Source organism: Grus americana, chromosome 4 (genome assembly GCF_028858705.1).
Source record: "Grus americana isolate bGruAme1 chromosome 4, bGruAme1.mat, whole genome shotgun sequence".
In the NCBI taxonomy this organism is placed as follows: Eukaryota; Metazoa; Chordata; class Aves; order Gruiformes; family Gruidae; genus Grus; species Grus americana.
Window position 1 is genome coordinate 54,825,629 of NC_072855.1, and position 24,358 is coordinate 54,849,986.

General features: G+C 42.7%; 1 protein-coding gene across 2 annotated transcripts in view; it reads right to left on the reverse strand.

Moving 5' to 3' along the window:
- Window positions 1–21,604, reverse strand: part of PPP3CA (protein phosphatase 3 catalytic subunit alpha) — a 200,779-nt gene extending 179,175 nt beyond the window's left edge. For both annotated transcript variants that reach the window (XM_054824466.1, XM_054824465.1), the window contains exon 1: window positions 20,942–21,604. In XM_054824466.1, coding sequence (XP_054680441.1) covers window positions 20,942–20,999 — 58 coding nt within the window. In that variant the 5' untranslated portion in view covers window positions 21,000–21,604. The remainder of the gene's footprint in view (window positions 1–20,941) is intronic.
- Between the last annotated feature and the right edge of the window lie 2,754 nt (window positions 21,605–24,358).

Here is a 24,358-nt window from a genome sequence, read left to right on the forward strand (position 1 = left end):
GGACAATGACACCACCCCTGCAAGCCAGTGTCTCTAACTCATAAGATGAGCTGTTCTGCAAACAGGGCGAACCCTCATGGTTCTCCTTTTCATTAAATGCACAAGTCGCAAGCCATTATGAAGAGCAATGTCAATTTTTGCTTGAATCGCAAAGCCACTTTTTTTAATTGTTGCCACCCGCTCAAGGTAAAACCATCAAAAGTTATTTCTTAGTTGCCCTCTCTAATGCTATACATTTATTATACTTTCAACACTCTCCCTCTGAGAAGCTGAGAGTAATATATTCTCTATACACAGCTCTTCTAGGAATTTCACATAGATTTTCTTGGGGGAGGAAAAATCACCACAGGACATTCAGATTTTATAGAATAATCACTTTGCCTTAAGAAAGTATGTATTAGAGAAAATAAGACCTTTACTTTCTAAAATTTTAAGAGACTTTTCAGACAGTATTTGTCTTAATTAGTGATTGCTATATAAAAACAAATTACTGCAAACTATACTGGGATCCAACCAGTTTTTAAGGGTCATGATAATCTATATTTGGCTGATTGCCCAAGAACATTCTCAAGGTCTGAGAGTATACCAGAGCAATGCACACACTGTTTTAAGAGACAGCAAAGCCTTTGGAAAGTTAAGTGACTGCACACCAGAGTCGTCGTCCAAATGTCATTTTGGCCTTTCACATTTACTTCCCAGTGCCAGAAAGATTCTGGATTTTTATGAGGTTAGATCAGAGAGAGGAAGCAAAAACAAAGGTGCTGTGAAAGCAACAGACTCTTAACACACCTTTAAATATTGCTGTGAGCAGCTCAACTACTTTCCATCTATAACAAGTCAAGTTATTAAAAGGTAGCAAATATTCCAGTTAAAAAATGAGAGGGAAAGGAGCAGCTGTGACCGCTCTGGAGAAGATAGAGATTTGCTACTGAAAACACAAGGACAACTGACTGCCTTTCAAGTCCAGGCTTCACAGTAACAATTCATATTCTCATTTAAAGATGAATCCTTGCTTTTGTTCTGGAATCCCAGTTGTAGAGAGAAGGATCACATACCTGGAAGGGGGGAGCAAGGAATATACATGCTCTAACCTAAGCAAAAGGCAAAGCAGTACAAGGAGAATGCAGCCACGTACGTCAGAGTTTCATCACACAGGTAGCCCTATTTTGAGAGCAATATTGATATAACAGATTGGGGCACTGGATTGAAAATCAGGAGACTAAGATGCCATTCCTGACTGTGCTGCTGGCTGCCTACAAGACCATGGGAAAGTCACGGAGCAGCTGTGGACTCAGAGAGGCAAGTTAAAGGTCTTCTCTGTGTCTCAAAGAATGGGAAAAAAAAACCCCACAGTTTGCTTGTTAACAAGAGTACCAGCACAGCTAAATACCATTTTTATTGTCGCTTCCTTTGGTGTGTAATGTCATGCAACAAACTCCAGTAACTCACACTGCATTTTCAGAGAGAAAATTTGCTGTGGATCTCAGCACATGTGTTTACTCCCACCAAGGCCACCTGATCCATTTCTCCTTTCAGTAACTCGCACTGAGAACAGAAGGGGGATGCTAACACACAGCACTAACCAGAAAAAAAAAAAAGTAACATTCCCCCTTTTTGGCCTGGGTTCAAGTGAAAACCATCAGGAAAGAAAATAAGTTGGGAGAAAACAAAATATTGTATTGCCCCTACTTTCTACTTCTCCTCCTTTCTGTAGATTACCCCTCCCTACAGCACTTTTGCTAATGTCATGATGTCCCCAACCAATAAAACCCTCTAACATCTGAAAATCTGAATAACAGACCACAAACAGATGTGAAGAAAGATGCTCATAACAGTCATTTAAATTTATAATATAGAGTGGTTTTATTTTTTAAACTCAAGTCAAAATAACCGAAGGCTATATAGGCAAGGTGAACCTTAGTTACGCATCCCATGAGTGAATAACCACTGACTACATGAGGATCAAACAAATGACAGACCAATAATGAAATGGTCTGGCTGAAGTTATGCCCAAGATATGTTTCTAACACCTGGGTGGGTTTTTGGGGTGGGGTGTTTTTGGTTTTGTATTTTGTTTTAAGGCTTAAAAAACCCCAAACAATTTCTGGTAGATTTATTGTAAGAAAAATAAAAGTCCATATTGGATTATATCCTGCACAAGAGGAAATTAAAGGTGATTCATGACAAATCTTCCTGACTGTTTTACAAGTCATAGGAGTGAACAAAACCAAAAGGGAAGCAAAAGGAATACAACTGACCTCACTGTGCTTTCCTCCTGGGAGGACTAGTGGGCTTGCTTCCACTATTCTTTAAGAAAACCTTGAGGTAGTTTTATGTACATCAACATAGAAGTGATGACCTTTGGGGGAGGGGACTGGACTGCTAAAAAACAGCCTGGAATACGGAAAATTCTCAGACAAAAGTGAAAAAAAAAACCCGTTAAAACCTATTAAAGACAGACTGCACAGCCCGGCAGTGCAGGCCAGGTGAGTTAGCCAGGCACAAACAGAGAAGCCCTCAGCCCTGAAGGAAGACAAAAGCTAGCTGGCCACATATGCAGGCACGATTTGTTTCTATCCATATTTGTTTTCTCTTCACTTCTTGTTCTTACATCGTCCTCCTTGCCAGAGAACCCGAACCAAATTAAACAACAATCAGCATCTGTAACGTGAGGTCTGAACTCTTCACCTTTCCACAGAGAGAGTGGCAAGCAAAAAAAGAAAACTTTACTTCGGTAGGACTCACATCAAGCCATCCAGATTTTAAACATACAATACATTGCATGAGAAAAGAAAAGGTTAAAGATAAATACATCTTACACAGGTGCATAGAGCATAAGGTCTAGGACCACCCTTCATCCCAGTGGAAAAACAGGGACTTTATTCCACGATTTCAGCCTAGCAATAAAGTAAAATCTATATCCTCTTGCTGTGGGTATTTCCCTTGTGCCAGAGGAGCAATACCACTTGCAAAAGCCTCATTTTAGAGCTCTAGGCTCTAGGGAAGTTTCTTTGCCTGTCGCTGGGTGGGCACATTCTTTCACACTGCCTCCTCCTGGGCAGGCAACAGATGCCTGGCAATCCAGTTCCAGGAGAACATCGTCTGTTAGTGCTACCAAATCCTCTCTGGTTTCACACCCTGGACTCAATCCAAGATATGCCCAGTTTAAAATATGAGCTTCAATTAAATGAGTCTGTAGTTAGGGTTTAGAAGGTTTTCAGCAAACTTTGCCTGTCAGACAGTTAATATTACAACTGTAATAGTTTTGAGCTACCTTATTATTTCCCGTTGGACTGACTATCAGGGTCTGAAAAAAGTAGAAGTTGCTTCTACAAAGCACTGGCTTTTTCAACCAAGGATGGCACCAACTGTTCAACAGCTCTTGCACACAACAGAAATGTATCAGACTGCTGAGTCTTGCCCTGAAACTCCTCCATGTCTTGTGCCTACTGTAAGTAACACGGGTGGGCAGTTATTTGTAGGTTGGTCCCAGCCATTTGAGGTGGCTTTGCAAACACAGAGGCCTTTCCAGCAAATAAATCCTTTCCAGGATTTATCCCCCTGCTGCTCAATTCCATTCGCTGGATCCATGAAAAGGTTTGAGTCTCGACAGACAAGCCCCTGACACAGAATTTGGCAGCTTCAGTACACTTAGGGTTTGGTTTTGGCCTTTGAAAAGCTTCAAACTTTGCATAATTGTTCCTTCCTCCTGCTTATTTCACTAGGATATTTTATAAAGGTCTAGATGGCAAGCCTCAGAAGGGAGATAAAGTTTGTATTTTATTAGTTTTTGCCAAACACCTTAGGTTAAAAGAAAAAAAAAAAAACCAAACATAAAACAAGAATAGGAGGCAAACCAGGATGTAAACTTGAAAGGCAAAAATATATAAGGCAGCTACAGTGTGTGTGTGTATAAGTAGTTTTACAGTAATCACAGTATTGCAAATATTTCAAGTACCCTGATTACATAAGTTGATGACATGCATTCCAGTCATCACAATTTTCTTGGTACAGAAGAAGGGTATGACATTAGACAGGCCATATTAACCCAGGTTTTATAGCAGCTAGGTCACCAAAGCAAGACAACATCCTCTTTTTCATGAAGAGTCCAAATTTGCATATAAAGAAGAAGAAAGTCATGTACAGATGCATACATTTTTCTAAGGTGTTTGTTGGGATTTTTTTTACTTACTATTATTATTTTAAAAGACATTCATTTGGGTTAACTCAGGAACAAATTCATTCATTTTCAGTGAGATTTAGCAACCTGGGACCCAAGACTTTTTTTTGAGGTAAAAAAGGCAAAAATATTTCTAAAGCATCTAAAGCCAGTACACAGCACAAAATATTAATGCTACTGCCTCTGCAAGACCTGCCTGGCCACACAACTACCCACAGTTATTTCCCCATCCAAACAAGAAGTTAAAGGCGGAAAATGGAGTTGGTGGGGTTTCAAGTAGAAAGCTTTTAACACTTACCTTTCCCTCATACACTGGTTCTGGTTCAAATACCGGCTCTTCTGCTGCAACACCAGTAAACCAGAAACGGGTGCACATACACGGACTGGGGACGCTGTTCTATCAGAAACAAACTAGTAGCATGCCCGGTATTTACCATTCAACAGGAAACATCCAAACTTTTTCTATTTCCAGCTCTGCAGCAAAGGTTAGAAGCACCCGTTGATATCAGTAAGAGGTCTGTAGGATATTACAGTCCTAAATAAATAACTATACTCTTTGGTCCATTTATCATACTCGGCACTCCTTGCTAGTGAAGGTTAACATCAAATGAGGTTTCTCCTTTAAATTACTTAACTGTAAAGTTTACACTAAATAGGACGATTCCCAAGTAGAGTGTTCCAGGGTAAGCCAGTACAAAAGTTATTTTCTTCTTTTTTAAACTGAAAAATGCAAAAGTGGGGCCTCCTATGTTTGTAGAAAATATTTATGTTGTTATTAGTATGTCAGCAAAGCAGATGGGAGGCATAAGGATAATCTTCATACAGATGCTGATGAAGAAACGGAAAGGCAATTCAAACTCCACTTGTCTTTTTCCCAAGCTCCATGCAGCATACTTTCTGACCGCTGTTGTGCACTGTGTCAGTAATAAATTCAGCCTGTTACTTTCTCTGCATCCCATAGCATGGAAAGTTTCAGAGCTAACCCAGCCTGCTCCTCCCAAGGTCCCTACTACACTGAAACTTTCAGAAGATTCACCTTACTTCAGATAAATCTGACAAAATTTGGCAGATGCTCATCGACAAATACGATTTTGCATGTCCAGAAGGTAAAAAAAAAATTTAAAAAAATCCAAACACAACAAAACACTGCTTTCAGTGAGGACTCCAGCAATGAAATGGCTGCCACATATTATTCCCATTTTTATAGACTACTGTTTATAGATGTGGTTATGCTTTTTTAGAAAAGGTAGCTTTTCTAAAAGACTGATGCTCAGGACAGAAGGGGAACACCTTGAAAGGAATGGTTTTCAACAAAATAATCCATGGTACTGGATTAACATAAAGTCAGGCAAAGGTAATTCACTGTGTAGTTAAACTACAGTTGTGAAAGGATTTCGTAGCACTCTGGCTAGACAGGCCATCTGATCTCACTAACTTCAAGTTCACTTGGCTGCTCTGCACATTAGAAGTAGTATTATTACTGCCACCAGTTGTCTTTGAAGAAAGATAAAACCTGCATTTTTGAAGCCAAAAATGTTTCTGCTAAACCTTTAGGGAGGCAGTTAAAATTCTGGCCCTGTATCAAGGCATGGGAAGAATCCACTGCCCTCACACAGCCCTTTAATTTCAGGAATCATGATAGAAAAAGGGTTTAGTTTTGCCAGTTTTGTTTATATTAAGACTTGTGAAACCATGGTAATTTGTTAATATTTGCTGATAAACTTATTTATTAGAAGCAGCTTGCATCATAGGTTCAGATAAAGCATGGCACAAACTGAAGTCAGCTTTTTAATCTCACCCAATATATCAGAGCATCAGGATACAGCAGATTCTCACCAAATCCCACCATCACATATCTTCCCTCACGAAGACATATGTTGACAGCTATATGACAACTTTTCTTCCATAGTCACTCTTGAGAAGTTTTTCATTAATATAATCCATTGAAACAGTTTTCTCAGGTGACTTAGTTGTGACTATGACAGGTGCCCACTGTGCTAAAAACCCTTCTCTTTGCATGGCCTGCACCCAAGCAGGAGACAATGGCATAACCATCAGAGGCACTTAGGAAGAAACGCCCTGCAGCACAGCTGGAAGAGATATTCCTGGAATATCCATTCAGGCTTCATGTAGGTGAACATATGCTATTAGCAGCACCTGCAGGTTGCTGGGCTTTCTCATTTGCTCTTCATTTCCATCTATTCAAAGCACCTTTTCAGCTCCTTTGGTGTGTTTAGTTGCCCAGAACATCCTTCCAGGTCATGGTCTCAACCTGTTGTCGTCTTTACTTTTTTTTTTTTTTTTTTAAAAAAAAGTATCTTCAACACTCCACTTGCAATCAGAAGTTCTCCAGAACAAAGGATCTTTTGACATACACTTTTCTAATTACAAATAATTACAAATAATTAGGCCAAAGATTTATTAGTTGCACTAGAAAGTCCTTTTCACAGTTGTTTTTCAGTATGTTGCAAAGACAGTAAACACATTTAAACCTCTTTCACAGGGATGTGTGTTGCCCCAGGTTTTATTATACAGTATGATCTATATGAGCACAGAGGCAATTCACACTTCAAATTACAGTATCTGTCTATCATTTTCCTCAAATGTATCTAGTCAGCTGAGCAACCCTGGAAGCTGCATTTTCACTACCAGAAAAAATTATCTCCATCATCCAAATTAATTATCCATGAAGGTGATCCCACCTCAAGAACTTGCTCAAAACTTCTAGTGTGGTAGCTCTACTCACTTTTCTGAAGCAGTCAGCAAACTTCTCTCACACTCAAACTCTTCCAAAGCTTATTTTCATTCCCTGTAACTCACATCAAGAGATTCCCTTATCACAGGTTTGATTTTACTTTCACACGTGCAATATTCAGGTGTTTCTTAGCCAGCTTTACAGGGCAATGTGCATCATCAGAGGGAAATAAAAAAGCAGGAGAAAGCAGCAAAGAAAACAATATGCCAGAGAGTATGAGAGCTGAAAGACAAAGCCATTTATCATTACTACAAATTTCAAAGCTTTTTAACTGATTGTCATCACCCTCAGTTTGACTTGTCATGCCACTATGGAAAGATCAGATGAACCAGTGACTAGTAAGAGATAATCACTTCTTTCCAGTAATTAGAAAATGGACCTTTCTGATGGTCATGTCAGAAGCATTAGTAATAACTATGAAAGATTCATATAAAAGCTTTTTTTTCCCATTTTTCTTACAGTTGCCCAAAGCAAAGTAGGACAGTGGACAGTGTCTGTCCCTGCTTTCAAGGTACACCAAACTCCAGAGTTATACATGCTCAGGAGATTCGGAAACTCATCAAGAGTGATCTATGCAAATGTTTTGCCAGCAACGCTACCATCCGCACATGGATGCATCAAAAAAAAAAAAAAATATATATATATAAAATTTCCCAATGCAACATATCTTGCTGCTATTGGAAAATAAGTATTTTTATGGCAGATCGTCATAATCACACAAAGCATTCTTCCTGGAGAAAACCTCACTAGCAAACACAACATTTCATTTTTAAAGGGAGATTTCTGTATTTCATATTTGGTTAAAAGGCCTGTGAATTGATAAACAGCACTTTAATTATCCATTTAAAAGAGTTCACTAAAAGATGATCGTACAATAGTTGAGATTGGATGGACCTCTGAAGGTCATCTAGTCCAACACTCCTGCTCAAGCAGGGCCACCTAGAGCCAGTTTCCCAGGTCCATGTCCAGATGGCTTTTGAATGTCTCCAAGGATAGAGACTACACAACCTCCCTGGGCAACCTGAGCCAGCATTTGAAAACAAGAAAATTCACTTACTGTGAGAGCTGTCAGTTTGTGCCCATTACCTCTTGTTCTGTCATTGGGCATCACTGAGAAGACCCTGACTCCCCCTTCATTTCCTCCCACCAGGTATTTATACACATGGATAAGATCCCCCTGAGCCTTGTCTTTCCCAGGCTGAACAGCCCCAGCTCTCTCAGCCTCTCCTCATATGACAGATGCTCTAGTCCCATAGTCATCTTTGTGGCCCTGCACTGGACTCGTTCCAGTATGTCCATGTCTTTCTCATACTGGGAAGCCCAGAACTGGACCCAGCACTGCAGGTGTGACCTCACCAGTGCTGAGGATGATCGCCTCCCTCGACCTGCTGACAACACTCCTCTTAACACAGCCCAGGAGGCTGTTGGCAAGTTCTCCAAGACCTATAAAAACTCTGTCTCCTTCAACTCCCATAAATCCGGGGCAGGAGGGGGAATCTAATACACATTCAGAAGCCATAGCAACTGGATTATAACCAAAAAGATACCTGCAGAGTAACTTTCTGACTGGCAGTACTTCTAAGACTAGCCTAGGTTATACAAACAATATCCTACAGTGAAGTATTGTCTGTGACAATAGGATACAAGACGTGAGGTTTATAATGTACAAAAATTCACATGCATTTAAAACTTTGTTAATGACAGCAATATCCCTCATGTTCTATGTGGTAAACAGACAGTATGTACATGTGAGGTAGGTGTTGCCTGTGATTCAGAGCTCCAGGGAAGCAGCAGTACCTTGTTAAAAAGGGTAAGAGTGTGCTATTCCCTAAGGTGCAAGTTCTTTATACGTGTAAATGAACTTTTATTTACATTTAGAGTTCACACAGAAACTGTGAGATATGGAGCAACCAGACAGAGTCCACCAAAGGACCACTAAGGTAATTAAGGAACTGAGGCCTCTCTCCTATGAGAAAAGGCTGAGAGAGCTGGGACCAGACCAGGTGGCCTCCAGAGGTCCCTTCCAGCCTCAGCCATTCTGTGCTTCTGTAAAGTTGTCAGAGCTCATATTTTTGAGTTGTGAGTGACTGAGGACGGGACTTTGACACTTTGTTCATAAAAATTAAGGATACATTATTCCTCCAGTGGAATGGTGAGTAGGTTAAATGACAAAGAAAAAAACCCCATACCTGCTAAGGTAGTCAACAGTCCAGAAGCTAAAACTAATCTCTCAAATGAAATGAATGCAGGTTCATCCCCTTTTGTAGTACAAATATGTTTTTTGCGGTCATTCTTCCTTTCCTCCCTCTACCAAAAGTAACGTCATCTTAGTATGCTCAAAAGATAGCATCTTAAACTTATTTTACCCTCCTCATTACTGGTAACGTAAGGACAAACAGCTGAAAAGTTGTTACAATTAACAGAAACTATAAGCACTTTATCACAGGAAACTTTTCTTAAAGATGAACAAAGATCATTCACTGATAATCTAAACCAAACACAGGGTTATACACGGAGAATTGAGTAAATAAAAGTTTCACCAACCGCCTTTGCCAATTCTCTTCTTGTCAACAGAGTCAAGCTCCCTTGTAGGTACTGCACAGCCTCCTGCCCTGCTGCGCCCAAATACCTCCAAGATATTCACCTGAGCCAATATAACTCATTAGGCAAAGTATTCCTAAAACACCTCTGTGCCTCTGATTTCTAAACTAGATAAAATTCCCTAAGCAACACTTTACTGCACTGAAAACACACACCCTTGCCCACTGTGCTCTTCATTTCTTCTTCCCAAACTCCCCAGCTGTACACCCATTAGACCTCGTTGCGCCATGAGGCTCCTCTCCAGTAACCACGGGCACCACCACTTGCGCAACACAGAACAGCACGTCTCTTGGGGAAGAAAATAACGCTCCTATGCAGAACTGGTATGTACATCTTTAGTAGTACCAGTGTGATTTTAATGTTAATGCTTACTCTATTACACCAGAAAAATAGGTTAAATAGATTTTATTGAAGGCAACCTAGATGTGTTCGTTACTGAAGAAAACTCATTTGTAAGGGAACACGGGAAGAAAATTTCTACATGAGAAAGGCTCCTTCTTGTTCTTCCAATGATAAAAACCAACTGTACATACATGGAAAACATTTTAGACTATACTTCTGAAGACACAGCTACAGAACAGCAAATTATTTCTTGGGAAACCAGCCACCTACAGACAGACAAGTCCCTTTTCACTTGCTAAATGAGAGCACTGCAAAGTAGAAGCGCACTTTGCTCAGCGTTAGAATAAGAGATAATGCTGTCCTGTCCTAGGCTGCGTAAGATCAGATATAGCAAAGCAGTTTAAACCAAAGAGAAATCACGCACTGAAAAGGAAGGCCAAAATTCTAAGTCGTAGGATGACAACTTGATTCACAGTTTACTCAAGTTAATGAAAAGACTCCAACTCCCGCAGATTTCAGCGGGTTATGAAACAGGTCCTGCAGAGGGAAATGTTCCAAGTCACAAACAGCAACGCCATATTTTGATACCTAATTGCCACCACTGCCTATGAAGAAATCCCTGGTGTAAAATAGAGAACAAATACAATAATCTTGCTTTCTCATTTTAAAAATGGCATGAAAGGAACAATAAAAGAAAGTTATTGAAGAGAACTAGATTGTTCCCAGCTGTTATCATAAAATACTACAGCTGTTCATGTCATTGTAGCTAATGACCAGTTGCACTTTTTCAAAGATTGTAACACAGTATGACCATTGTAATCTAGATCAAACTGAAACTTGGCAAGCATCATGGAAAAAAAGACTTTAAAAATATTTAAATTCTGATTGAATTTTTTTTTTTTTTAATTTCTGTTCATACATTGTTTTTTGTGTTTGGGGGAATACGAAGGGATTTTGTATGAATGGTTTTGCATTCAAATTGTCAATTATGTTAAACTGTTTAAAAAAATGATGGTAAGTAAAAGGTATTAAATTACTAAAATTGTCTTTTCCAGTAATAAAAGCAGAATTCAGCCACAAAATCTCAAACTTATTGTTGAAAAGAGATGTGCTGAGTAAAACTATCTCAATTCCAAAATGGATGATGCAACATCTTTTCTCTGGAGTCAACAACAGGGTGAGCTTCCCCATCTAGGAGCTTTTAATTGTTTTGTTAACTGTACTATATGTGAACCAAATCAGATTTCTCATAAGGATTCAAATACACAAGTGCAAAGAAAAGGTTAAAATAGAAAAAAAAAACACCCTCACATATATAGATGCAGAAAGAATTTTCAGATACAACTGTACCTACTGGAGCATTATTCCTTGACAGATGGAAAAAAAGCTAGGGGAAAGCACATATTGTCACAGAAAATCTCCAGAGAACCTGGAACATACTATTTCAAGTAATTTTATGTCATTTCTAGAGAAAATACATGAGTATATGCTCCTCTCTAGCCATGTGCCTTCCCCTCCAAAGTCACCCATATAGAAGTGTAGACCAGAAACAAGGCACAAGCTCCCGCACTGTTTGCTTCCCACCCCCCACAGTTACCAAGGAAATCAGTAATTTATTAAGAAAACTAGCATCCATTTTCCCAGTTTCTCCACTTTAGGACAGAACACCACTTCTAGGGGAACTCCAAACAGTTCAGTAAGACTACCACCTAATAACACATAGCCTACACCCATCTTCATAGGAACTAATCTGGGACTCGTTAACAAGTAACAAGTACAGCCACAGCAAAAGCATGATACAAAACAAGCATCCCTCTCCAAAGAAAGAGGGAAATAATTGTTAAACACAGCAATGGAAAACAAGTTAGAAGCTGAGCTGCTTTTTCTCATTTTGGGCCATATATACAGACCATAAAGGATTTCTTTCCAAATCATGGTTACTTCAAAACATGACCAACTCAGGAACTTTGCTTTATCCGGCCACACAATTACTGAGCTGTCGCTATCCACAAGTAAAAAAAAAAAAAAAAAAAAAAAACCCCACCAAAACCAAACATTCAACCTACCTTCAAAGACAGTCACAAAAGCTTAAATTAAAAATTAAAATCTAATCACACACTAAATTAGGCCAAAAACCTGAAGTTCGGATTCTATTAATTAAGTCTATTGAACAAGGCCCAGAGTGAGTGTTAAAGACTGTCTGCAGCATCACATCTGCATAACCCATTATTAACACGTTATTTTCACCATTCCAATCAGAAGTTCAAAGTTCACTTCCCTTCTTGTGGCAACACTGTACAGGCTTGATATTTTTGTATAATTAGCAAGTATCAGAGCCAACATTATAGCAGAATTTGCTCCATAGCAGGTTAGGTATACTTTTTTGCTCCACTCCATCAGTTCTACATTGTAGAACAGTCAAGACGACTCCAGAAAAGTATTTTGGCCAACACGAATCTGATGCAATGAAACATCTAAGCTGCATGCCTCTAAAAGATGGGATGGAGTAAAAGAATATGGTGTAGAATACTGACATTGTTATACTGATACCTGTCTCCATCAGTACACGTTTGATCCCATTACAGCACTTCTCAATTTTGAAAGCCCTGTAATGCATCAGACTTCAATTATTTTGTGAAGCCATATATGCCTATCTGAAAGATGGAAAAATAGCTATTACTATTGGAAGATTTAATGCAACCATATTTTAGCATAGTTCTTCCTTTCTTTACCACAGAGATTTTGTACAATCTCTATGCAGACTAGGTTCTGCGTCTTTTATGCTTAGAATTTAAGGTGGGGGTTTTAAAGTTCGCTCATCTGTGGTGAACTTCAGTTTTTTTTCAAGTACTACCAACTTTAACAAATCTTACCTTCCATTGCTAACTAACTTCTGTGTCTGGTTGCAAAGATATGAGTGCTTATACTGCCTCTCTTCTCAAGTTAACCAAAAAGCACCACCAGCTACGCTAACCCTCAGAGCTTTTTGCAAACTATGTGACTTAAACCTAAGAGTCATGCTGTGAGAGTTTTCAACGTTACTGCTAAGCAACCTGCAAGCAGCAGCCGGACTGCAAAATAGAGACATCCTTCGCTGACAAGTTGGGTAGAGCTTGAGCAGTACACTGATAGCAGAGCTATTCACTGAAAAGAAAGCTACAGAGTCAGCAGTCGGCTGCAGAATTACAACAGAAGTCTGAGGAAGAGGCAGAATATACTTCCCCAGGCACCTACAGATGCACCAAAGGAAAGACCGTGTTCAGTGAACCTCTTGCATTAGGTACACCCACCCAAGTCACAACTACCAGGCTGTTCAACATGCTTAGCAATAAGTATGAGAGCAATAAGGAGAGAAAACTTTGCAGAAATGTAGGAAAGTAATAAAAAGAAATGGCATATTGAAACACAAGAGGGAGAAAGTTTAAAAAAACCAAAACAACTCGCTGAAAACAAAAGGAAGCTGCAACAGAAGTTCAGTACAGCACAGCTTTACTTCTAAGTAGAAAGAGGTGTAAGTGGTAGACAATCCTCAAACTAAATATTTTCAAAAACTTTGTGAAACACACCCTAAAAGGAATGAATGCCATCTATGCCTTAAGCACATGCAACCCCCACACACCCAGGAATTAACTTCTAACAAACCATCACGTCTGACCTCTGGTGCCTTTCCACTCTGTTCCTTTCCTCCAGCTCCAAACATAAACCATATTAGCTGGAAATTAGTTGGAGATTGCGTTGGCATCATAATTCAACCTTAAATAAGACACTCATGTTCTCCTCATACAGCAGTGTTACCATATCAACGTTAACATGCCTAACCTCACTTATAAAAATAGATATCATAGTCAGTTTAAAATGCACGTAAATGACTGTCAAGGAGGTACTACTCTGGAGGTGTTATTCCAACAGTAGCAGCTTTCTGGTGGAGAAGTAAGTAGGGTAGGAATAAGTAGTTCAGATTTTTATCTTTAAAAGAAAAATTTACCATCATAGCACTTATTGGCTCCCTGTTTCTCCGCATACGATCTTCCATCCCTTCCTTCATTCAATAATTAAATGAAATCAAGAAGAACATACCTGGGGTACAACCTCCAGCAACAATACATCCGACTACCAGCTGAGTGGCAGATCGCCCAATGAGCCATGCACTTATGTGGACTAGGCTGCACATACGCTATAATATTTTTCAGAACTGGGATGATACTTTCCACCATTATTGACTGAGTAGCCATAAAATGATCTTTTATGGGGGAAAGTCAAGGTAAATGACTGATTATCAGAACAGGAAATTATTTAAGTGTTCAGCTAAAGAACCATCATGCAGTTGTAACTTGCATTTGACTCGTGAAACCACATAGAAAAGAATATAAGAAGGCACCTTTTCATGAAGATTATTTGAAGTGGTTTTTACTTCAGAAACTTGAGGCTTCTTTTATGGCACGCTTGAGAAAAGTTTTAAGCAATATCTTTGTATCTTAAAATAATCTTAAGGAAGTACTTTTCTCCACATTCTTTAAAGCTATAAAGAGGGAACTATCCCCCACAACGTGCTGCTTCAACATTAGTGGGAAGCCTTGGACGAGTTAATATTCATACTTAAATGGAGTACTTAAATTATAGTCCTGCTTTTGTACTTTAAATAGGAGCCACTCAGCAAAATAGAAAAGGAAAAAGAAAAAATTAGTTTGGAGTATCCAAGCTACAGGTACTTATTTATTGACATTACCCAAAATTACTTTTGACAGAAAATCCCTTTAGAAATACCAGACGGGAAGAAACGTGAGAGTTCTGGAAGTCGTGGAACTACAAAAAAATAATTCAAAACATGAATTTATGTAATCGAAGGGAAGTGTATTTTGCATTTGATCTTCCTGCCACAACCTGCACAGAAAAGCAAGCATAACGATGCAACGTCTATCATGTCTAAGTGGGATGCATGCGATGGAAGTAGATACCATTCAATTTGGGAATGGATAATAGAGAGGAAACAACTGTTCCCTACAACATCCCCCTATGGAAAATGACCTCAACTGGCTCATATTTTCCAATTAAGTTAAATGCTGATAACATCCAGCATGAACTCCTCTTTCAAGTTTCTCACCACCACCAATGGTATCAAAAGCACCAGCTCTCTTGCGAGGCTCAGTCAAAAAGAGCAAGTAACAGTAGGCAGCTTTAGCCAATGTGGAATTCAGAAGTATACAGAAAGAGGTTTTTTTCTTTGGTTGGCTGGGTTTTTTTGTTGGTGGTGGTATTTTTTAAACACACAAACAAGGCAATTTTGTCCCTCACCTCATATCAGTCCTGCGACTCAGCACACTCAGCAAGCCACTTTCATAATAGAGAACATGAGAAAAGCCTCCCACCTATGCAGTGCAGCAATAACTACATAAGAAAGGTGCCTTTCAGTTTGAGCACGATTTTTCCCCTATGCCTATACAGCAAAAGACTTGTTTTGCTAAAGGGCTTATTTACAAAATTATCTTAATGACTAAGAGGTTCAGTGAGTTCACAAATCAAAATAAATCACCAGCTTTATTACACAAGCATAACTGTCAAGCACTGTACTTTGGTTTTGTTTCAGTTTCTCATTACTACATTCACAACCCTTTACAAGTGTTATACACCCATCACACATACATACAGGTTTACACAGTGTAAAGTACACAATACCCAAGCAGCATCGAGCTGACAGAATCCACTGGTCTTACAAGTATTAACTTATTTTTGACCACAAGATAAGAACAAAGCTGTTACATGTGAGAAAATAATAAGCCAACCTCATTTTCTTTCCTAAGTAACCATAAAGCCCATCCAAGCATATTCAGTTGTTTTCTGCTCTCAGCTGCATCTCCTATGGCCGTCTCATGAAGGTACCAGGGGATCTGTGATTACAGAGTTACCAAAGCTGATGTGGGGGAACACCCACCCCTTCAAATGAAGGTAAAAGTGGCTGGAAAAGAGCAGATAATCTCCAGCTGTAGCAGTGCCACCTTTCTGACATAGCTGAAAGTGGATTCTCTAGTTAACAACACTCCTTAAACACAGATGCAGGCTTCTTTCCCAGTGCGAGTACATTCCTAAATACTACAAGGATAAATTAATTACAAGAAAAATAGAGTCAGCTTTCCTATGCCAATAGGAACAGCTACAAAGCAACTCCTTCCTTTCCTTCATGAAGATCAGGCAGATACTGAATCATCAGCACCCTCAGAAAGAGACACATAACCATTTACTGTCATTAGACAGCTCTAATTACCCAAGTAACACCGGTCCTTGTCATACATTTCCTTACACTCAAATTTACACCAAAATATATACCAAATTCACCAACACTACTGACACTCAGGTCATCACACAATTACTCGAAAACCACCAAAGGGCAGCCCAGTGCTTGTAGGATACATCTACACTGGAAAAATTGCATTTGATTCACAGAGACACAGAGGCAGGCTTCTGCAATACACCGATGCTGGATTCCAGCCTGGGGCACAAGCCTTTGGCAAGTACACACAAGTCTCCCTGGACTAATGGAAACTCTAAACTTCATTGCTAGTTCCTATTATTGACAGCAATTTTACCTTTCATGAATCTGAAATTAACACTGATGGCTAACATATTGATCACGAGCTGGCATTCATATTATATTACAACCGACAGCCTGAGCATTAAAAGGCCATTAACAATGACAGGGTTTGAAATTCAGAGACAGCAGAGACCGGTGTCTAGTTTTTTTGGGTGTTGTGAATTGCCAATATAACTGCATACACCTCCGCACGCAATGCTCAAGAGGAAAGGAAATTGCCAACACCAAGGTTCCTGAGCCATGGCAGCAGCCCATCTAAACAGTTGAGGTGGAAGGATTTCATTAAAATTCCACTTTCCTTCAAGGAAAAGAAAAAGAAAAAAGAAAAAAAAAAAAGAAAAAACCCATAGACAAACCACTCAAGATACACAACCATCTGACCTGCCCAGAAGAATCAAAACAATCATTGTACCTAAGTAACAGCAAGATTTCCAAGAAATACTGCCTTTACTTCTTTGTATGACTACTCCAGTTCACTTTCAAAGTTTTTATTTAGGATTACTCTGCTTTAGAGCAGTATTTCTAGAAGGCAGTAATGCAACACTGAATATTTTGAGGAGGTCAAGTAACATGATACACAGCTTTTCCCTCCAGGTCGGTGGGGTTCAAATCTTGCTAATGTCAGTAGTGACCAAAAGCTGTTGACATCAGACAGCTGTTATATGACCTGTGAGGAATGAGCTAGTATCCTCAGTCCAGTTTTTCCTGGACAGGTATTCCTACCTTCACAAGAACAACCAAGCCCACACTCTGCCTGGCGAGTCTCAGGAGTCAAAACCCATGTGGATAAGGAGAAGCTTTCTCAGTCCTGAAGGAGAACAAGAACTTAAAGACAGCTCTGTCCAGGTGAAGGCTGCATCATACCTCTAACAAAAAGCAAGGAATTTCAATCAAACGTCAAGTCAGCATTTGCTGCAACAGTAGGTTGTCCCAAGCTCTGATCCCGCAAACCTCTAAATGTACAGGTTATTTGCAGTCAACAGACTATTCAAAGCGTTGCTTCTCTACAGGATCACAAAATCCAAAGAGTAAAGGTAAATTGTCTAATTTGCATCATAACATACACATACCATCTTAAGGTGAGCACAAGAGTAAATCAAAAACGTACTTCTCAAATTGTAACTGCATCACGTGGACTGACATACAGGATCTTCTTTCTCTTTAATTCTACATAATACAGTTTTGTCAACTTTACCAAGAGTTAATTTGCTTCTGAAAACATTACGCACAAACTTGAATTTCTTCTTTACACTGCTCACTGCACAACAGTGTCAGATCTAAAAATTTCACTCCAACTGCCAAATGTAATTGTGCACATGCTGCATAACAGAGGTGAAAAAAGACCAAGACCTTATAAGCATTGGGGAGTCCTGAGCCTTTTTGCCCTTCTCCAAGAAGCATGTTTTATTTTTGATTCAAATCAGTTTAAGCACAGTTCAGACAATTCAATAAGCAAAGCAAAATGAGTGTGAGATTAAGTCCTTGCCTATGGAAATACCCCACTTCTCAGTATATTTGAGGGGGTTTTAGCATAACACAAAAAAAGAAAAAAAAAAAGCTCTGAGCAGCCCCCCAAAGAGGCAGCTGTCAGCCACAAGCAATCTGCATGAAGCTGCTGGAACTGTAACCTCCCCAAACCCACCCCGCCGTTACGTAACGGTGCCGAGCCAGAATTTTCACCAGCCAGCCCAGAATTGTTGTTAGGAGGAGACATCTCCTGTCATGCACCAGCAAATTGAAAGGGTTTAAAAAAAAAAAAAAAGCAAGCCAACCAAACACAATAAAAACAAGTAAAAAAAACCCCACACATGCAAACAAAAGAGAGAGTTTAATCCAGAGCCTGCATACATATGCTAAAAACATTTCCTTTCCAAGTAAGGTTTTATATGATATTCTAACTTAAAAAAATTAAAAAGTTATTTTCACAAGTTATAGCTCACCAACATCAGAACATCTGTTTTTCCTCTCTGAAATACCAGGGCTCTCCAACTACTTGCACAGGTGCTTACAAAGTGCCTTTTTTATTATTATTATTATTTATTTAACATTGTAAGCCTATTTCAGTTGCTCATCTTGAGAAGGCACAAAGCATGTCCTATAGGAAAGAAACAACAAAGCAACCTTTTCCTATCTCTATTATTATTACCAACAATTTTGTTGTTACTCAATTTCCTTACAGTCTATATGAAGGCAGTGTGAAGTGTCTATGATACAGCAAAGAATAACCCTATTAAGAATCACTTTACTGTGTACTACTCTGTTCAGATGCTATTTTAAGATCTTAAAAGGATTTCAATATTTAATAAAGGACTGAACCAGTTAAACAAATCTTCACATCTCCAGTGAAATGCTGACATTATGAGACAACAGTTACCAGGTGAGACGGACACCTAAGCAGCATGTATGGTTTTGTTCTTTTTGTTCAATACTTTAACTCAGTTTAACAAAGTTGATTTCTGGTTTAGCTGCATTATAAAAATATCTAACTATACATACTGCTAAGTTTTCTTGGCAATGGTGCTTTCAGATTTTTGAGACCTCACATGTGTGAAAAAATACAAAGAGCAATTACTGACAAAACACGTTAAGATGTGCTGAAACCATTGAGGGTTTTGTAAATATAGAGATAATTCCTATTCATGATGAACACCAACTTAAGCCAAAGGAAGTTCTGCCACAGCAAAGATGAGGCCATTTGGTCATGGGTTAGGACCAAGGCAGATTTAAAAAAAAAAAATGTTAGGCATCCCATAATCATGAAGAAGTCTTCCCAATAGGATGGTCATTTGTTGTTTCCACAGAAGACAAGCATCAGCTAAACATAGCTGGTTTAGGCTTCTAAAGCCTACTTTTGGCATGATATAACAGACTAACTACTTAAACAGTAAATATTCCAAGTATTAGAAGGTAAAGGTAAATTCCCAAGTCATTTTTTAAAAAATTCTTATCATGCTTGTAATTACATTTCTTACAAGATCTGAAGATCTACAACTTCATTTGGAGGGGAAAAAAACTAAAAGAGAAGGGGAAAGGCACAGGACCGTAAGTGTAAACATAAATGCAAAAATATAAATAATATGCCTTTCCAAATAATATTTACATTGAGTGTTTAGTTCTGGTGTACACTCATGTAAATACAAAAGTGTATATATTCTAAGGCTGTTTCAATTTCCAGCCTCCTGTGTTCTGGAAGGATGCATACTGCATACTGCATCTAAGGTTTGTGCTTTCCACCATAACACTCGGTAGTGGTATACAGGCTATAACCTAACCGGATGAAATACACTGTATCCAAGTGTATCCAGCTATGTGGCCAGCCGGGGTGGGGGGGAACGGGAGGACACCACCAAAACCCCAAACCACTAAAAACACACGCATTTCATACGTACCGAGAAATGCACATGTGCAATTTAAATCAGGCACTACCCCAGTAAATAAGACCTTGGTCTGTACTGCAGGGTACAATGTGTTGTTAATCCAAACTCTTAATTTGTTTATACGGCCGAGGCTCGCAGCACACGCATACCTTCGAGCAAAAATCATGGAGCCGATACGTGTTTTCTACCGAGCACCCCCACGCACATCTGCACGCACACGCGGGTGCACGGCCACGGTACGCCTGCTGGATAACTTCACATCCACGCAGGCCGGGCCGTCAGTAAGACACGGCGATGGAGGAGGAGGAGGAAGCAGCCTTCGCCGCCTCCCACAGCGCCCGCGGCCCGCCGCCCCCCTGCGCCCACGGCCACGTTTCCACACCCACCCCCCCCCCCCCAGCTCCCGCCCGGCATCCCCGCCGCGGGTGCCGCGGGGGCGGCCCTGCAGGGAGCGGGAGAGGGGGAGGACGACACGGGGAAGCCGGGCAGTGGAGCCTGTTCCCCGGCAGCGGGGTTTGGTTTGGGGGGAGTGGAGTCGCGGCTGTCGGCGCGGGGAGGTTTCCAGGCATCCTGCTGCATGCGGGGAGCCGAACGGCAGTGACAAGCGGCGGCGCAGCCAGAGGCGGGGGGGGGTGGAGGTGGGTGATCCGGGGAGCGCAGTCCGGAGGAGGAGGAGGAGGAAGGGGGGATGCCCGGAGAAGCAGGCGGGCTGGGGGAGGGGGCAGAGCCCTGCCCCCCTCTCCCCCAGGCACTGGGGCGGGTGAGGAAGCTGGGGCTCCCCCTCTCTCTCACGCCAGCCCTGTGCAGCGCCTTCAAGGCGGAGAGGGGGAGGCGGCGGGGGGGAGGAAGGGGGGGAAATGCTGCAATGTAGCGCCGGGCGGGCAGGCGAGGGAAGCCGCAAACCCTCCACCGGGGCCCGGCGAAAGCGCCCGGGCCAAGCCCCCCGCTTCCAGTCGCCGCGCCGCTGGCAGCCCCGCGGTACCTGCCCGGGGCGGGGAAGCGGGGGCCGGGGGGGCCGGAGGCGACCCCAGCCGGGTGCACTGTGGGACGACCCGGCCGAAAGGGCGGCGGGGAGGAGGCGGCGGGAGCGCAGCACCCACCTTTCACCACCCTGTCCGTCGTCGATAACTTGGGATCAACGGCCTTATGCTCCGACATGTCCGGCGGCCGGGGAGGCGGCGGGGCTCTCCCCCCTCGGGCAGGGCAGGCGCGGGCTGAGGCGGCGGCCGCCGCTGCGGTCAGGGCTCCGGCTCCTCCGCTGTGGCCGAAGTTGCCGCGTCCCGCCGCCGCTCGCTGGCTGGCTCGGCTGGGCTCTGCCGCGCGGTGCCTTCCTCCTTCGTCTTCCTCCACCCCCGTCCTCCTCCTCCTCTTCCTCCTCCAGTTAATTATTGCTCGCTTTCAATCACGCCTCCGGGTTGTTTAGGACGGCTCGCTCTTGCCCCCCCCCGCCAAAGACCCCGGTGACAACACCCGCGGCGGGCGGCTGTCAGGCAGCGCCGGCAGGAAAAGCCGCGAGTGGACGCGGGCAGCAGGAACAGCCAGGTTGCACACGCAGCGGCCAGCCCTGCGCTTCCTTCCTCCGCGGCGCGCCGCCGGCTGCTCCGGCTCCTCCCGTGGCCGCCACCGGCCGCCGCCGCACTGGATCGGGATCCGGATCCGTCTCTCCCCCGCCCCCCGCAGGGTCTCTCCCCTCACTCGCACCGACACCGGCCGCGGCCCCGCGGCGCTGCACACGCTCCGCGGCGCAGCCCCCCCCACCCCCCGCGCCGCCCGGCCCCGCCCTCCCGGCTCCCGCTCCCCCGCGCCGCCATTGGCTGCCGCCGATCTGCCAATCACTGTCAGGTAGCCCCGCCCCGGCCGCGCCGCACCGCCCAGGTATACCGCCTGCGCCCACCCGCGCCGTGGGGACCGGCGGGCCCACACCGCGCAGCGCCCCGCCGCGGCACCCCGCGAGGCCGCGGCTCGGCAGGCGCGGAGGTACCGCGGGGCCGTGGGCGGAGCGGGGGAGCCCGCGTGTGGCCGCGGGGGCGGCCGCCAATTGTCACTCACGGTGACTGCAGCGGCCGCACGCCGGGGAACCGCGCCCGGTGACCGCGCCTGCGTGCCGGGCCGCCCCACGCTGGTGCGGGGGACGCGGGCAGCCGCCGAGCCCCGAGGGGGTGCTTGTCCAGGGGAGCGGGGGGCGTCCGCCGCGCGGTCACGGGGAGGCACAGGCACCCCCAACACACGCGGCCGGGGCTGGCCTGCACGAAAGGGCAACGGCTTCAGTAACATCCTCCAGTCTGGGGGACTGCTAACACATCCCCGGGCAAGAGACTCTCCGTTGCGGATAAAAGAAAAAATACATCCGTCCCCCCTAACTGCGCATCTTGCCCGGCGCACCTGGCGCGGGTCAACTCGCCAAAAGGGCCGGCACGGGTTGCAGCAGTCGGCCCTGCTGCTGGGGCCCGTCCAGCCGCACCATCTCCTCAAACTCTCCAGCAAGGACAAACGCAACGGTCAAACGTGGGGTGTGACGAGGTCATTGTCCCCGGTTGGAAGGTGACAAGTCTTACTTCATGTTTCTTTGGGGATTGGAAGGTCATTTACATCTGTGACCGTGTCCCCCATCATTCCAGACAACATAAATATTGTTTAGGGCTTGTTTATACATGTAGTTGTTCAGGAGGAGCTATTTCTGACTAATTTCATGACTAATTTCCAGAATAAGGCTAAGCTGTTCCGATTTAGTTTAACACTCTGAGTTTTAATTAAAGAGGAAAACAGGGCACACCTATTCTGGAAAAGGGATGTTTACAGAGTTGTTGTTGAATAACTTCTGTGTAGATGAGCCAAGAATCAACAGACACCTAACCTGACTTCCCATTTCCCTCCAGGGTGATGTACAAGTTGCTTGCTTAGCAGATACTATTGCTTTAGAAAGCCACAAAGAAAATAAGATGGCAGTTATGACACATATTCTCTGCTTTGATTTGCCTGACATTTTTAGGGGACATTTTGTTGGCTGTCCTTGTGGTATTTTCACTGAACATGGGAAGATGTCGTGTGCAACTGACATTCAGTACAACAGCATGAGTTCTCAGCTTCTTCCAACAACCGTGGTGAGCTCCATGTGGTGTGACCATCCTTTTGTCCCACGAGCACAAACTAGCTGGGAAACAAAGTTTCTATCTGATTTTCCTACTGCAATGGTAACACAAGAATAAGAAAAAGAGCTAGTGCTCAAGCAAGGGTATTTTATAAATGCCCAAACAAATCCTGAAGCCCATGACAAGTATGCAGAAGGCTCCCCATATGTTAGGCATAATTCATGAAGCACCAAGTGCATGGGAGAACCTGAACAGAAAAAAACCCTACAACTTCATCCCCACTGCTGGGAAGCGCTGCTTAGCGGCACTCGGTGCTCGGACACGGAAGGAGAAGCAGCATGTTAGGAATGCAGTATGGCCAGTAAATTCAGGTATTGCCTACACCTTGTGGGCCACAACTTTGTGAGACGCGGAGGACCAGTTTGGATCCGTTCTTCTGTGACTGCAGGCTGTTTGCATGAGTCATCTGGATTCTTCTTGATAGGCTGCAGTAACAGAGACTCTGGGTCTCTCCAGCTTACGCTTGTTCCCCCATTAGTCACAGGACAAGACTTCGGTTCTGATTTTTTTAACAAGAAAGTATGATTATTGTTGCTGCTATATAAGGAGATTCAGTGTCACAACTCCAGTGTGTTTATATTAATTCTGAAAGCTATCAGGACTTTTTTTATAAGTTTTCCTTTGCTCCTAAGTTTTTTATTATAATACACCATCCAGGCTAGGTAAAGTACTTTCATTTTATCTTGTGGACGGTCTTGATTATGCATCTGTTGGATGCATTTAGTCTTCCTTTCCAAGGTAGGATCCCTATTTCAGGAAACTTCTTTAGGAGTTTTCAGATAAGCTTTCGTAAGACAAAGGTGAATACAGCTGCTAAATACCACGTATCATGCCACTTCTGCAAGGTGTGATACAGCCAAGATCAGATCACAGGTATAAGACCTCATGACTACTCTGTCATGGTGCGGTGCAATCTTAACCCCATGACTTGTTTCAGGAGCATTTGCAAAATCCTTATCCTTGCTGTGAGGGAGGGAAAAGAAGAGAGAGAAATCGCCGAACACTTTCTTTGTTCTCTTGTAATGGTATCAGAGTAGAAAAAATCTGTATTTCAGATCTATGTGAGTAGTAAAGGTTGTATAACCATTCCGTATTACTTAAATCTGTCCTTTCCCCCCATCTACACAGGTGGGTCCTTCAGCTTTTTCTCACAAAGACCTCCTTTACTATAGAGGGGTTTATTTTTCATGGGATCTGAGTCCTATTAGATTCCTTTTTCTCATTTAACAGTAGGAGGAGAACATGAGGATCGCATCTTTGAATGGCAAGAACACAGTCCGTGGATTCGGGGAAAATTCTAACACACTTGACCTCTTGCATCACCAGTCCCTAGTAGCATCGTTAGTCATTTCATCCTCTAGTAGAATA